The 17,360-nt window shown below is 40.7% G+C and overlaps 1 protein-coding gene across 1 annotated transcript in view; it reads right to left on the reverse strand.

Moving 5' to 3' along the window:
• Window positions 1-3,400: 3,400 nt before the first annotated feature.
• LOC109934264 (lysine-specific demethylase 4C-like) overlaps window positions 3,401-17,360 on the reverse strand; it is a 56,199-nt gene continuing 42,239 nt past the window's right edge. The window contains exons 6-7 of the mRNA XM_048592700.1: window positions 13,833-13,888; window positions 3,401-3,594 (exon numbers count right to left, since the gene is read on the reverse strand). Coding sequence (XP_048448657.1) covers window positions 3,435-3,594; window positions 13,833-13,888 — 216 coding nt within the window. The 3' untranslated portion in view covers window positions 3,401-3,434. The remainder of the gene's footprint in view (window positions 3,595-13,832; window positions 13,889-17,360) is intronic.

Consider the following 17,360-nt stretch of genomic DNA (forward strand, 5'->3'; position numbering starts at 1 on the left):
ACTGGGATTATTGGGGGTGGGGGAGGGTGGAGGAGGAGGACGACGTGATAACAAGCTAAAAGAAAGGGAGGAAATGGTTCACAATTTCAAGGTATTGAACTCAATATTAAGTCCAAAGTGCCTAGTCTGAAGATGAGATGTTGTTCCTCCAATTTGCGCTATGATTCATTGGACACTGCAGCATGCCAAAGACAGACGTGTGGGCGGACAAGCAAGATGCTGTGTTAAAACACCCAGCTACTGGAAGGTCAGGGTCCTGCTTGTTCACAGACTGGAGGTGTTCTGCAAAGCGGGCACCCAGTCTGCCTTTGGTTTCTCCAATGTACAGTAGGCCACATTGGGTGCAGCGAATACAATACACAAGATTGGAGGAGGTACGGGTGAAATGCTACTTCACCTGGAAAGGCTGTTTAGGCCCTTGAATGGTGAGCAAGGAGGTGGTGAAGGGGCAGATGTTGCACCTTCTGCGGTTCCCTAAAGAATCATATGTTTCAATAAGGTCTCCTCTCATTCTTCTAAACTCTGTTGAGTACCAGCTCAACCTGCTCAACTTCTCCTCAAAAGAAAATCACTCTATACCAGGTATCACTCTATACCCAACCTAGTGATCCTTCCCTGGACTGCCTCCAATGCTAGTAACACGGCCTCTGCTTTTCTTGATACATATTAATGATGGGTGTGCAGGACATATCTTTAAAATTTGTAAGATGACAAAGAAGTGATGACACTTCAGTGACGTGGTTAGAGTGGAGCTGCTGGAGTTGCTCTCCTTCAACAGAGGGACCAGCACAGATTTGTTAGAAATGTTTAAAACCATGAGAAAATCCATCGAGAATAGATAGAGGGAAATTGATCCCACAGGCGAAGATGGTTGAGAAGTAGAGGACACTGATTTAAAAAATGGCTAAAGAACCAACATAGCATAAGGGTAAACCTGTTTACATAGAAGGTGTTCTGAGGAAGGGTCACCAGACCCAAAACATTAACTCTGTTTTTTCCTTCACAGATGCTGCCAGATCTGCTGTGCTTTTCCAGCAACTTTATTTTTGTTACATGGAAGGTGGTTAGAATCTGGAGTCCACTTGCAGAGTTTGTGGTGCAGGCAGATTCAATCATGGCACTCTAAAGAGAATTGGATAAGCACCCGATGAGAAAACAATGACAGGGCTACAAGGATAGGATAGGGGATTGAGACTAGGTGAGTTGCCTTTGCAGAGAACTGGAAAAGAAATACCATATGTGCTTTAACAATGCTTTAACAAGAACGCACCCGGAAGGAATTCAACTAACAGCTGTTGTGTGTATATCTACAGTAAATGAAATTTAAAGTTGCATAAGAATGTAAAACAATTCCTGTATTGTATGTAAAATGTAAATATAACATACATCTTGAAGAATTTGGAATTAATACATTAGCTAATTATACAACTGTTTCAAGTTGTTGTCTATCAAAGCAACCAATGCACAACGCGCATCAAGGATATTGTCTACTTCAGGACCTTGATTAGGAGAGGGTGGTGGGAGGGTAGTGTGAGGGAAGAGGGTCAGGGAGAGACAGAGAGAGAGAGAAAGGGGGAGGAGACAAGGAAAGACAAAGAAAGAGGAAAAAGAGAAAGAGGGAGAGAAAGGGGTTAGGGATGTCGAGGAAGAGGAGGGTGATGAAGTGATGGGGAAGGGTGAGGGGGGCAGGAACAGAAGAAGAGAGAAGGAAGGAGAGATGAAAGGAGGGAGGGAGTGGCAGGTTAAGACAGAAATGGGATCGGGGACAGGGAGAGAGACAGAGGAGGAAAGAAAGAGAGGGACAGGGGAGGAGCTTTGGGAGATGTGAGGGATTTATGAAAAGAGAAAACGAGGGGGAGAATAAGAGAGGAAGACAGGGAAAGGGAGGGAGCAAAGAAAGGATGGAGGGAGCGAGGGAGGGAAGGTGAGAGAGGATGGGCAAGTATAGGAGAGGGGGAGGAAGGTGGGAGGGGGAGGAAGGTGGGAGAAATGGAGAAAGGCAGAGAGAGAAGGAGGGGAGGGGGCGAGCAACAGGGAATGGGAGGGAGAGGAAGGGAGAGTGATAGGGAGAGAAAGAGTGATAAGGACGGGGACAGGAAGGGAAGAGCCGGGGGTAGTGGGACAGGAAGAGGCAGAAGGAGGTTGGAGAAAGTGGCAGCAGGCGGAAGGTCAAGAGAGTGAGGCTGGGAGGTAGGTGGCAGTGAAGAGAGGGGAAAGCGGGGAGGGATTGAAGACAGGAAGGTAGGAGTAGGACAGAGGGTGAGGGTGAGCGAGGCAGGAGGGACGTAGAGGAGGGAAAGGGTGAGCAGAAGTGGGCATGTAGAGAAGTGCAGGAAAGAAAGTCTGAGATGGGACAAAGTGATAAGCAAAGGGCAGAATACTAATCTCCCTGAAAAAGCATGAGGTGTATGAATATGTGAATTCAACAACTTTAATAGAAAATAGTACATGGTATGGGAAGATCTCACAGCTACTAATAAAAACCTAGTTGGCCATCACTTTTTGTTTAAAAACCTATTTGCTCTGATCAATTTTGCTAATTTAAATCAGTTCTATGATGCACCACAATGGGATAATCAAATATGTAACATACCATCGTATTTATTTTCACAGGTACAGCACAACAACGTTTAAATCATTAATTTAGAACACACTGCACTTGTTTATAATCAAAACAAGGCGATATAAACAATAGCTCTGTCTCGCAAAAAGTTTTTTTTTTCATTTGTTTCATCCTGAGAAGCACTAAACAGATAGTTTGCTCTCTGTTGCAGAAGTAAAACTTGAGCACTTTGCCTCTTGGCCTTTAATCTATGTCTCAGTTACGCTTTCTCCACAACCCCTGCTTTCAAATCTCCAGAATAACAAATATAATGAAGCAATATTTGAATCAGTGTAGGTTAATAGCTACAGAAACTGACGATCTGGCTTGTGAATAGAATTAAACGTTTTCGGATTATATTGAATAAATGTTAATTTTTACTTTCCTGAGGATAAATATGACAGATGGTGATCCACCCCAATTTAAGTTGATAAATCTGAAAACAGTGTATTGTAACCTCACAGAGGAGTTCAAAAGCAAAATAATCTTTCCATGTTGTATGCTGACATATAAAATTTACGTATCAAAATTGTGCACAAATGCGATACTTGCATTCTCCCATACTTTAATTTTACAAACCAATATATATCTACATCTGTTTCTATGAGAAAAATTAATCCCTGCTTTCAGTCGAAAGCTTTTAGTCTGCAACATGCACTATTTTGTTGTTCAAATCTGTGGATTAACAAGGCAGCATGGGACCTCCTGAAACATTGTTCAAAACTGGAAAAATTATTTAACAAAGAGATCCATTTAAAGCACAAAGCGGCATTAAACCTCAGGCATGCACATGCCCAGAACAGTTTTGTTGGGATTATATGCAAATATCTAATTACAATTGGAAGATGAAACCAAGAAAAGAAAAGCAACTCTTCAAACTTACGAGCTTCAATCTTTGCAAAGGAATTCGGGTGACATCCACTGGACTACGGTCCATCACATTCACAAATCTTGCTTCTGGAATTGCTACTGCACACATCACATGAGCCCACCTGAACAACACAAGTGACAACCTGAATAATGTGATGAACCACAAAGGAATACTGATAATAATGTCTAGTTTTACTTCTGCTCTGCCGGTCTCCCTGCTTTGAATCTGGTACCAATGTAATTTTTAAGAGTGTCAACCTTTTCAATGTAAAGGCACTGCATTTGTTTGGATTTCAGACATAAATTGGTTGCAGATCAAATCATAGATCATAGAATCCCTAGAGTGTGGAAACAGGCCCTTCAGCCCAACAAGTCCACACCTGTGAAGACCCTCAGAGCATCCCACCCAGACCCATCCCCCTGTAACCCATCTAATCTACACATCCCTGAACACTATGGGCAACTTAGCATGGCCAATTCACCTAACCTGCACATCTTTGGACTGTGAGATGAAACCGGAGGACCCGGAGAAACCCACGCAGACACAGGGAGAATGCGCAAACTCCACACAGACAGTCACCCCAGGGTGGAATCGAACCCGGGTTGCTGGCGCTGTGAGACAGCAGTGTTAACCACTGAGCCACCGTGCTGCCCCAAAGTAATTTTTAGAGTGTCAACCTTTTCAACGTAAAGGCATTGCATTTTGTTTGGATTTCAGACAAAGTTGGTTGTAGAATACAGTGAAATCTCTGTTCCCCCCTCATTTTTCAATTTGTCTTAAGTCCAAGTCTAAGCACATACAGAAAAGGCTGAAGGTCAACAATCAATTATTGGCTTCATTATACAGAGGATAATTCACTATTGAAGGTGAATTATGACAGTTATTTCACTTATTTAAGCAAGACTCATAATTCATGAATGTCACAGGTTAGAGAAATTTATGATGATCTTTTAACTAATAAAAGAACCAATTATTACCAGTTAATCTGTTTATTCTATGGAAACAGCACGACTGGTTAAATCATGCTTTGAAACAGGTTTTGGAACACCAACTCTGGAGAAGAATGCTGACCAATATTTCCAATCATCACAATGTTCCCCTACCCCATACAAGTGTGCACCGCTTTACTCCTTTACTCAACAGATTCTATCATACTATGCAGGAGTAAATGAGAGAAGCAGACACATCAGGAATGAGAACACACAAATTACTGAAAATAACTCCAGAGAACAGATTTAAGTTGTACCATGGCAACAAGCAGTTTCTCTAAATTATCACAATTCTCTAAATTAACAACACATAGCAATTTTCTCCCCACTACAGATCAGAGACATTTTACCCTTTCTTGGGATCAATACAGAACAGTACCCCACCTTATGCCACAACATTCCACAGCCTCTCAGCTAACAAGATTTTCCTTTCTCTCTTTCCACACGGTACTATGAACATAGTCTTGACAATAAACAACATAAATCTTTCTTTATTTTTTAATTCATACTCTATTAACATATTTATAAGAGCCAAACTCCTATTCGTTTCTCTTGCTTACCAGCATTCTCAAATTCATGAACTGTGTAATTAACCTTCTAGGTAGCTCTATTCATCCACACTAAGACATGGCTTCCTAGGAAATGTATATGCCACCTTTATGCCCATTCAATCTCTATTTTTATAGAAAGGTGTTTGTTTCTTTGTTGGTTAATTTGTTTGTTCCTTTCCAGAAAAGAGAAACACACAATAAATGAATATGCTCTGATTAAGAGTCATCTAAACTTGAAATGTTAGTTTTTTTTCTCTCCATGGATGCAGCCTGACCCGCTGTGACTTCTAGCAATTTTTGTTTTTAGAACAGACTCCAGCATCTGCAGTAATTTGCTCTTACAAATGAATGTAAAATGAACTGCCATGCACTGAACATGTTAACTAAATAGAATACACAGCATACAGTTTATGATCTACTCAAACCTCCTTGTTTGCTTACTTAGTTTCCATTTAAATGCATTTATATTATTTGCCTCAACTACTCACTGTGATAGCTTGTTTCACATTTTCACCACCCTGGCTGGAGTTCTCTTTTTCTTCCGTATCCTGTTTGAATTTTTTGGTGAATGGTTTATAGTGGAGGCCTCTAATTTGACTTTCACATAAACAGAAAAACTCATTCTCTGCTTACTCAATCAAAAGCTTTCATAATTTAAACTCTAGTGGAGGTTCAGAAGAATGATCCTGGGAACGAAGGGCTTATCAAATAAAGGTGCAGTTGAGGACTCTGGATTTGTTCTTGATGGAATTTAGAAGGATAAGGGGGAATCTCATTGAAACTTACAGAATACTGAAAGGCCTGGATAGAGTAGACATGGAGTAGATGTTTCCACTAGTCGGAGAGACTAGGACCTGAGGGTAAAGCCTCAGAGTGAATGGATGACCTTTTAGAGCTGAGATAAGGAGGTATTGCTTCAGCCAGAGGTAGTAAATGTGTGGAACTCATTGCCACAGAAGGCTGTGGAGGCCACATAACTTACGACAGAGATGGATAAGTTCTTGATTCTTGATCAAAGGCTATGGGGAGAAGGCAGGAGAATGAGCTGAGAACCGTGATTGAATGGCAGAGCAGACAAATTGGCCAAAGGGGCTAACTCTGCTCCTATATCTTTTGATCTTAAATACTTCTATTAGGTCACTCCTTACACCTTCACAATTTTTTCAAGAAATTATACTACATGATTGTTACTGGTTATTGAGTCCACAGCAGGGAGCAACTAAGTAGCTTTTTGAAGTGTAACCTTACTAGTTTTCTTTTGTAAATCTACAATAGTGAGTACAGTGGAGTTTTTTTTATTGTATATTGTTATTGAGATCTTTCTCTTGACGTACTAAGATAGCCTGGACCAGTAAGACTATTGTTTTCTGGGTCTGTAGATTGTTAAGGTGCAAAGATGGGCTTCAGTAGAGTGATGTGCTCTTCCTGTTGGATGTGGGAGATTAGGGTGAGTTTCCATGTTACTGATTATTATGTCTGCAGGAAATGTGTTTGGTGCGAATGGATCGGTTGGAGCGCCAGTTAGAGGCTTTTAGGAATTTACAGGATCTGGGGGTGTGATGGATGGAGGGAGATAATCTGAAGATACAGTCAGGTAGATGGGTGACCTCCACGAAAGGTAGGAGAGAGAAGCAGGTAGTGCAGGAGTCTCCTGTGGCTATCTCCATCTCACACAAATATGCTGTTTTGGAAAATGTATGTGGTGAGGGACTCTCAGGGGAATGTAGCACTGACAGCCAGATTTCTGGTACCAAGACTGGCTCTAATTTAATGAGGGGTATGCCAGGTTCCAAGCAATCAATTGTGAAACGGCACTCTGTAGTTAGAGACACAGACAGATGATTGTGCGGCCGACAGGGAGACATGACAATGGTGTGTTGCCTCCCTGGAGCCAGTATTAAAGATATCTCGGGGAAGGTAAAGAATAATATCAAAGGGGAGCAGGACCAGCAGCAGGTTGTTGTACACATTGGAACTAATGGCATAGGAAATGAAAAGGACGAGATTCTGAGGGGAAAATATAGGAAGTTAAGCAGGAATCTAAAAAGTACGTCTTAGAGGGTAAAAATATCTGGATTACTCCCAGTGCCACGAGCTAGCGAGGGTAGGAATTGAAGAATTGAGTAGATGAACGTGTGGCTGAGGAGTTGGTGCAGGGAGAAGGATTCACATTTTTGGATCATTGGAATGTCTTCTGGGGTAGAAGTGACTTGTATCAGAAGGACGGATGGCATCTGAATTGGAAGGGGACTGATATACTAGCAGGGAGATTTGCTAGAGCTGTTCGGGAGGATTTAAACTAGTAAGGGGATGGGGTTCGACCCAGGGAGAGAGTGAGGAAAATGATCCATGTGAGACTGGTACAGTTGGGAAAAGGCGTAAGTCAAACAGATAGGGCAGGCAGGAACAAAGCAGAGAACGAGGTAGGACTGATGAATAAACTACATTTATTTCAATGCAGGAGGCCTAAACACGTAAGGCAGATGAACTCAGGGCATGGTTGGGAATATGGGACAGGGATACCACAGCAATCACAGAGATGTGGCTCAGGGATGGACAGGACTGGCAGCTTAATGTCCAGGGTATAGATGCTATAGGAAGGATAGAAAGGGGGGCAAAGGAGGAGAGGGAGTGATGTTTTTGATTAGGGATAACATTACGGATGTATTTAGGGAGGATATTCCTGGGGATACATCCAGGAAAGCTTTTTGGATGGAACTGAGAAATAAGAAAGGGATAATCACCTTATTGGGACTGTACTATAGACACCCAAATAGTCCACTGGAAATTGAGAAACAAATTTGTAAGGAGATCTGAGTCATCTGTAAGAATAATAGGGTGGTATGGTAGGGAATTTTAACTTTCCAAACATAGATTGGGATTGCCATAGTGTTAAGGGCTTGGATCGAAAGGAACTTGTTAAGTGTGCACAAGAAAATTTTCTGATTCAGTATGTGGACGTACCTAGAGAAAGTGCAAAACTTAACCTACTCTTGGGAAATAAGGCAGGACAGGTGACTGAAGTAACAGTGGACAGCAGTTTGGGACCAGTGACCATAATTCTATTGGTTTTAAAATAGTGATGGAAATGAATGGACCAGATCTAAAAGTTAAAGTCTAAATTAAAGTTAAAATGTAAATTGCAGGGATCTGTTCTGGGGCCTCTGTTCTTTTGTGATCTTTATAAATGACTTGGATGAGGAAGTGGAAGGGTGCGTTAGTAAGTTTGCCGACGACACGAAGGTTGGTGGAGTTGTGGATAGCATGGAGGACTGTTGTAGGTTGCAACGGGACATTAACAGGATGCAGAGCTGGGCAAAGAAGTGGCAGATGGCATTCAACTCAGAAAAGTATCAAGTGATTCATTTTGGAAGGTCGAATTTGAATGCAGAATACAGGGTTAATGGCAGGATTCTTGGCAGTGTGGAGGAACAGAGGGATCTTGGGGTCCACGTCCATAGATCCCTCAAAATCGCTACCCAAGTTGACAGGGTTGGAAAGAAGGCGTATGGTGTGTTGGCTTTCATTGGCAGGAGAATTGAGTCTAAGAGCCACGAGGTTATGCTGCAGCTCTATAAAACCCTGGTTAGACCACACTTGAAATATTGTGTTCAGTTCTGGTCGCCTCATTATAGGAAGGATGCGGAAGCTTTGGAGAGGGTGCAAAGGAGATTTACCAGCATGCTGCCTGGACTGGAGGACAGGTCTTATGAGGAAAGGTTGAGGGAGCTAGGGCTTTTTTCATAGGAGCGAAGAAGGATGAAGGGTGACTTGATAGAGGTGTACAAGATTATGAGAGGCATAGATAGGGTGGATAGCCAGAGACTTTTTACCAGGGCAGAATTGACTATTACGAGGGGGCATAATTTTAAGGTGACTAGAGGAAGGTATAGGCGAGATGTCAGAGGTAGGTTCTTCACACAGAGAGTGGTGAGCGTGTGGAATGCGCTGCCGGCAGTGGTAGTGGAGTCAGATACTTTAGAGACTTTTAAGCGACTCTTGGATGGAAGATAGTAAAATGTACGGTATGCAAGGTAGTTTGATCTAAGTAGGATAATAGGTCGGCACAACATCGTGGGCCGAAGGGCCTGTACTGTTCTATGTTATATGTTCTAAATTAGAAGGACAATTTTCATGGTATTAGGCAAGAACTTGCAAAAGTTGATTGGGGGAGCGCAGATGTTGGCAGGTAAAGGGATGGCCATAAAATGGTTGAAAACTTCAAAGTTTGCAAGTACACGGAGAACACCCAAATTGAAACATTTGTATTGAAAGGCTATACAGTTAGCAGGCCAAGCAGCAGCATTTTTACCGAGGCAACAGGCTTTTAAATTTAGCCAATCAGTTTGAAACAGGTGCTTCAATACTAAAAACCTATTAAGTTTAAGTCTGATGGTTTTGACAATATATGAACAATCTTATTGTAAGAAATACTGATCTACCATCAAGGGTATAAAAGAAGGGGGCAATTGGAAAAAGACCCCAGAGCTAGCTGTCATATGCCTAAGAAAATGACTCAGCTCTCAAGAAAGAATCGCTGGCTCTCACAGCCTCCTCTATGTCTTAGAGAAAGCACCATCTAAATAACAACAGTACCAACGGCACAACTAGTTAATATTCCCGACAAAAGAATCAACAGAGAATACATTTCCGACAGAAAAACTGATGGAGAATCATAGAATCCCTACAGTGTGGAAACAGGCCCTTCGGCCCAACAAGTCCACACCGAACCTCGGAGCATCCCACCCAGACCCATCCCCCTATAACCTACCTAATCTACACCTCCCTGAACACAACGGGCAATTTAGCACGGGCAATCACCTAACCTACACATCTTTGGACTGTGGGAGGAAACCCACGCAGACATGGGGAAAACGTGCAAACTCTACACAGACAGTCGCCCGAGGCTGGAATTGAACCCGGATCCCTGGTGCTGTGAGGCAGCAGTGCTAACCACTGTGCCGCCGAAGGCACAGAACATTCTGGAAGACATATAACTAGTTGTAATTTCAAGAGTAAACTCTATTTTTTTCATATCAGTGGGACTTCTATTTATTGGAACAGCATACCATTAGAATCTTGCTTTATTCAAGAGTAGTTAGTAGTTATAAAGGATTTATTCCATTTGTTAATAGTTTAGTTAATTTCTTCACTGTTAGAGTTAAATAAATAAATTGTTGATCTTAAAGTAACTGTCAAGGATTTATTTTAATTCACAACTAGAAGTTGCTGGAAGACAAGTTACACCACTTTTCACACTCCTTTTACAGAGTACAGGGCGAGATGCTTCTCTTTGGGTGTTTCAATTTTAGTTCTCAGAGGGGTCAACCTCTGCTTTATAACAGACAGCAGAAATCGAGTGATTGATTATAAGAGCATAAAAGCAGTAGGCGCATACTTAAGAGGGAAATCAGAAGGGCAAAAAGGGGATGAGATAGCTTTGGCAAATGCGATTAAGGAGAATCCAAAGGGATTCTACAGATATATTAAGGACAAAAGGATAACTAGGCAGAGAAGAGGTTCCTTAAATCAGCAAGGCCACCTATTTTGTAGAACTGCAAGAGATGGGGGAGATGTTAAACGAGTATTGTGCATTAGTTTTTACTATGGAGAAAGATATGGAAGATAGAGAACATGGGGAAATAAATAGTGACATCTTGAAAAACGTCCATATCACAGAAGATTAGGTGCTGAATGTCTTAAAATGCATAAAGGTGGATATTTCCCCAGGAACTTATCAGGTATACCCTAGAACCCTGTGGGAAGCAAGGGAAGAGTTTGCTGGCCCTTGCTGAGATATTTATATCATCGACAGCCACAGGTGAGGCGCAAGAAGACTGGAAGTTGGCTAACATGGTGCCATTATTTAAGAAAGGTGTTAAGGAAAAGCCAGGGAGCGATAGACTGGTGAGCCTGACACTGGTGGTGGGTAAGTTGTTGGAGGGAATCCTGAGGGACAGGATTTACATGTATTTAGAAAGGCAAGGACTGACGAGGAATGGTCAACATGCTTTATGCGTGGGAAATCACGTCTCACGAACGTGATTGAGATTTTTGAAGCAATAACAAAAAGAGGATTGATGAGGGCAGAGCAGTGGACATCACCTATATGGACTTCAGTAAGGCTTTCGACAAGGTTCCTCATGGTAGACTGGTCAGCAAGGTTAGATCACACGGAATAGAGGGAGAATTAGCTATTTGGATACAGAACCGGCTTGAAGGTAGAAGACAAGGGGCGGTGGTGAGGGTTGCATTTCAGACTGGAGGCCTGTGACTAGTGGTGTTCCACAAGGATCAATGCTGGTTCCACTGCTTTTTGTCATTTATATAAATGATTTGAATGTAAACGTAGGAGATATGATTAGTATGTTTGCAGATGACACCAAAATTAGAGGTGTGGTGGACAGCAAAGGAGGCTGCATCAGAGTACAACAGGGTTTTGATCAGATGGGCCAATGGGCCAAGGAGTGGCAGAAGGAGTTTAATTTAAATAAATGTGTGGTGTTGCATTTTGGAAAGACAAATCAGGGCAGGACTTATACATTTAATGGTAAGGTCCTGGGGAGAGTTGCTGAACAAAGAGATCTTCGAGTGCAGGTTCATTGGTCCTTGAAAGTGAAGTCACAGGTCGACAGAATAGTGAAGGCGGTGTTTGGTATGCTTGCCTTTATTGGTGAGTGCATTGAGTATAGGGGTTGGGAGGTCATGTTGCAGCTGTATAGGACATTGGTTAGGCCACTTTTGGAATACTGTGTACAATTCTGGTCTGTCCGCTATAGGAAGGATGTCATGAAACTTGAAAGGGTTCAGAAAAGATTTACAAGCATGTTGCCAGGGTTGGAGGGTTTGAGCTATAGGGAGAGGCTGAACAGACTGGGGCTATTTTCCCTGGAGTGTCAGAGGCTGAGGGGTGACCTTATACAGGTTTATAAAATCATGAGGGGCACAGATTGGGTAAACAGACAAGGTCTTTTCCTGGGGTGGGGGAGTCCAAAACTAGAGGGCAAAAGTTTAAGGTGAGAGGGAAAAGACTGAAAAGGGATCCAACAGGCAACTTTTTCCACGCAGAGGGTGGTGCGTGTATGGAATGAGCTGCCAGAGGAAGTGGTGGAGGCTGGTACAATTACAACATTTAAAAGGCATCTGGATGGGTGTATGAATTGGATGGGTTTAGAGGATATGGGCGAAATGCTGGCAAATAGGATTAGACTTATTTAGGATACCTGGTCGACATGGCCGAGTGGGACTAAAGGGTCTGTTTCCGTGTTGTATATCTCTATGCCTGTATGATTCTATTAACATTCCCTGGTGAAGATGTTGGAGAGCTGCTTTCTTGAAACTGCCATCTTTGGGTATGTAGGGGGACACACAGTGCTATTAGCAAAATAGTTCCAGGATTTTGACTCAACTTCCAGGTAATGATATTTTCATGCAACTGCTCCCCTTGTCCTTCTAGGTGGTAGAGCTCAAACAAATAGAGAATGCTGTCAATGGAAATCTTACAAGATACCGCAGTGCATCTTGTAGATGGTGTACACTGTTGTTACTATATGCCAGTCATGGAGGGAGAAAATACTTCACCTGGTTAACTAGTTCTGCTGCTGTGGTGTACTGATGGGAAGGGAGTAAATATGGAAGATGACAGATCTGGTGCTGCTTTGTAATAGATGATGCTGAGCTTTATTAAGTTTTGTTGGAACTTCACCAATCCAGACAGATGGAGAGTATTCCATCATACTGCCAACCTGCGTCTTTCTAAAAAGTGGACATGCCTTGGGAGTACAGGAGGTGAGTGACCTGCCACAGAATTCCCAGGCCTGATCTGCTCTTAAATATGGAGTATAATATTATGGAAGTCTTGTTACGACAACTCCTGGCATTGGTAAAACCATACTTGATGTACTGTGTAGATTTTGTCTCCTTACTTAAGGAAGGATAAACTTGCACTGGATGCTGTTGAAAGAAGGTTCACCAGCCTAAATATGGAATTAAGGACTTCTCTTCTGAAGAAAAGTGAACTCATACTCCTTGGAGTTTAGAAGAACAAAAGGTGATCTTATTAAAACATAAGGTATCAAAAACAATGGTAAATAGTTGTAACAATATAGGGTCATCGATGAGGAAAATCTTTTTGCCCAGAGAGTCATTACCTGTAGAATGCTGTTCTTCAGTGAGTAGTGAAGCTTGGGTCACTGAACATATTCAAGGCTAAGATGAACAAATTCTTATCTGACAATAGTGGAGGGTTATGGAGGAACTGATAGCAAAGCGCAATTAAGTGCACAATCAGATAGTCATGGTCTTACTGGGCAAGATGGCTTATTACTGCTTCTATTTCTTATGATCTCCGGTGCGGCACTTAGCAACTGCTCGCCTTTCAACAAATTTCATGCAATAAAGTAAATGGTACAAGTTATCTTTCAAAGCTAATCATAAAGATGAAGTTACAATTTTGAAACGGTAAGAAATTTAAATCTCATTGTATGCACACGTGTTGTTGTTTCCTTAGTTCCAAGCAAGAAAATATTAAGAGACTTTGGGACTTGATTGACCTCATGTACACACTAGCCAAGTATGCAGGTTTCGTCAATAGCAGGCTGGTGCAATTGAAAAGATCGTTAATTATTTTGAACAACTCCATATCTGCTCCAAAATAGCCCAAGGGACACAACGAGTGTGAAAATATTCTATTTCAAACTTTGATTGCACTTTAACTACAGAATGGCTTCAAGTCTTTTTATGAAACAAATTTAGAATAAATGTTGAATTAGTTCAATCAATAAGAAAAAAAGTCTTACAATACTGTAGCTTTAGCTTACCTTTTATCAGTAGTCTGCTTAAGTGCACCACCCCTCAAATTACACAGGCAACAATCCTGTAGAAATGGGGAAAACATTAAGTAATTAATCTTGTCAATCCTTTCTCTCTCATATACATGTCAATTATAAAAATAGCAGTGGCTGTGATTTTATTTCTGCAAATCTCAATGAAATAGCTTTAATATAACAAATTACATGGTTGTAACAATACATAATGCGGTGTCATTACAGCTACGTATTCAAATTGATAGAAAATACTCCAGCTGGTAAACGTTAAGTTTGTACAAATACGACCAAAACATTTCCCCATTATGAAATGTGGATATCACATTCAAGCCAAGATTAATCCAACATAAATTATCAAAAGTTGGAATACTACAACATCATGAAGTAATTTCAGCAATTCTCAAGTAGAGATAGATGAAAATTCTTCCAAATCTGATAAAAAAAATTATGGCATAACCTCTAATAAATTGAGAAAATGAAATATATTTTGCCTGTCCACTGGTAAAGTTCCGTAAAGTTCGTATGTCATTTGCAATTGATTAACTCAATTTCCACATAAAGCAAACAACAATAAATTGAATAGGTAAATTAAGTGTCAGGTATAAACAGGGAAGAGAACAAGCAGTAACCATAACTGACACCACAAATAAAAGAAATCATAACTGAAAATAACCTTTGGGAAATGATTTGAGTCATTTTGGATTCTCACTTAGACAAGAAATTGCGTTAATGAGGTTTTTAAATCACAGACAAACTTGAAAGAAAGTATTTAAACTGACCTACAGAGCTGCGCAAAGTACATTAGAAATGCCTGTAACAATGTTTTCCAATCGAAGGAAATGCTAGAGGAGACGCTAGAAATGTTTCATCTGACTCCCCAAAACTTTCTCTGTCAGCTGAACAGATTCAACTAAATACAATTACCAATTTCTACTGATACTTAAAATATTTAGAAGTTTATAAACTAGCTAACAATCAGGCATTCCACAGCCTGGCTTAAGTGAATCTATCCCAAAACAATCCGGTATATCAATGAAAACCACTGAGGAAACTGTTCTTCACAATTGTGAAAAGTTAGAAGGTTTTGCTCATTTGGACAAGATTTTTAAAAATACACAAGTCATAAAGTGCAACTAATCATCCATCGAATGCACTGGTAGATATCCCATTGCCTACATCGACACACAATAAATACGGTTAAAACACCAAATTCTTTTGAGGAATGAGTGGTCAAAATGAGAAGGACTTAGATAGGAGGTCACTAGTTACCGCAATACATATCTTACATTGGAGAAAAACAGGAAAACAAAATTCTTATAAAGCACTGCCAAGTTCTGAAAAGTCTGTATCACAAATAAGTTTGAAGTTAAGAATTTAAAATAGGGCGCCAGCATGGATTGTATTATACTTTCTGGTGAGAATCATCTCAAATCAAACCCAGGCTAGCATTAAACATCATGGGCATTTAAGTGCAAATTATGTTCTGCGCAAATCAAGTTTCAATGACCTTTTGTGTTAGGTTTAAAAATTGTGCTAAATTCTAGTCACAGCCACAAAATTGGCACTGGCATATTTTCACTAACTGTACTGTACATTTAAAAGAGTAGATGTTCTAATATGTAAGCCATTCCTTGCATGAAAGTACAAAAATGGATATGTAATAGCTTTGCAATTTAATTTTTAATTTAAAAAGGAACTGATTACTGTAATCAGGCATAACAAGCAAGTGATTCTGTTAAGGTTTTAAAAGCAATTTTAAATTATTAAAAATTTGGTTACTCGCACGCAGTTGTCTCTCCTAAGCCTGTAACTTGTACAGGATTTTTCTTTTAGAATTTCACATTATCTCGACAGTGACAAAAGAGGCCCTTTGGCCCATCAAGCCTGCACAGACCTCTGAAGAGCATCCCACCTAGATGCAATTCCCATCCTATCCCAACAGCCCCACATTTACTATGGCTAATCTGCCTATCCTGCAGAGGCCTGGACACCAGAGACAATTTAGCATCGCCAATCCATCTAACATGTGCATCTTTGGACTGTGGGAGGAATACTCGACATCATCCAGGACAAAGCAGTCCTGTTTGAATGGAACTCCTTAAACATTTAGTCTCTGCACCACCAGCACATCACAGTAGCAGTGTGTAGCATAGAACACCACAAGTAGGAACAGGACAAGACCTTATAGCCTATCGAGTTTGTTCTGCTGTTCAATACAATAATAACTGGCTTTCAGTTCCAAACTCATTGTCCTGCCTGCTCCTCATACCCCTTCATTCTCTGAGACACCATATGTATGTCTATCTCAGCCTTAAATATGTTCAACAATATGGTATCCGCAATCCAACTGGAGTAGAGAAGCCACTGAGTGAAGAATATTTTCATTTCAAATCTAAATTAACTGACTCTTTATTTTGAGTCTACATCCCCATATTCAAAAATTCCCTAGCCAAGGGAAACAACCTCTTAAATTGTCTATTTTTTCAAGCCTCTTCAGAATCTTGTACATTTCAAAACGGTCACCTTGCATTATTCCAAACACTATGATTATATGCACAGTTTACACAATATCACATGATAGGACAGCCTGCATATTCCAGGGACCAATCTAGTAAAGCTTTATTGTACTGCCTCAAATGTAAATATATCTTTCCTCAAAGATGGAGACCCAAGTTATGCACCATATTCCAGGCGTACTCTCAGCCAAGTCCTATGTAACTGCAGCAGAACTTCTTTATTCCTGTTCCAGTTCCTTTGCAATTAAGGCCAACATGTCTCTAGTCTTCTTAATTCCTTACTGTATGCACATGCTAACTTGTTTTCCCTGTACAAGTATACCCAGATCTCTCTGAACAAGTTTCACACCTTTTAAAAAAAAAATGGTGTTCTATTCTTATGACCAATAACCTTAGTTATCCATTTTATATTCTATCCGCTACCTTACTACTTGCTCATTTAAACTGTTCATATTTCTTTGCAGCCTCTCTGTCCCCCTCAAGCGTTTGCATCCCTACCTAGTTTTGTATCATTAGCAAATTTAGATGCATTGCTCTCTGTCTGTGTCTGAATCAACAATACAGATTGTAAATAGCTGAGGCTCCAACATTGATCTTTGTGGCACTCCATTAGTTATAGGCTACCAACTTGAAAATGCTGAGTTTAGCCTTACTTTTTAAAATGCTAAACTTGCATATGGCATTTATATCCCATGGGAAAATGTGCAGAAAGCTCAGAGGTCCTGAGATTTCCAATTGCTGGAAATCAGATTGACTCCCTTGATCACAATCACTATGCCCCATCATAAGGGTGTCCAAACACTGTTGTCAGAGTAGCATTCATTAACTTATAAATGTAATCAGTATTTTAAAAACAAGTGGTTCTTTGTTCAGCTGTTAACATTATATTGAAAATCACAATGAAAATGATTCCAATAAGCAGACTCATCACAAAGATTTTCTTGCAAAAATCACTGTCAATTTGCATTAGATAGTCGGTAATGCAGGATTTGTATAGCTTACGGTT

The sequence above is a fragment of the Rhincodon typus genome, chromosome 3 (assembly GCF_021869965.1).
Source record: "Rhincodon typus isolate 14 chromosome 3, sRhiTyp1.1, whole genome shotgun sequence".
NCBI classification, from domain to species: Eukaryota; Metazoa; Chordata; class Chondrichthyes; order Orectolobiformes; family Rhincodontidae; genus Rhincodon; species Rhincodon typus.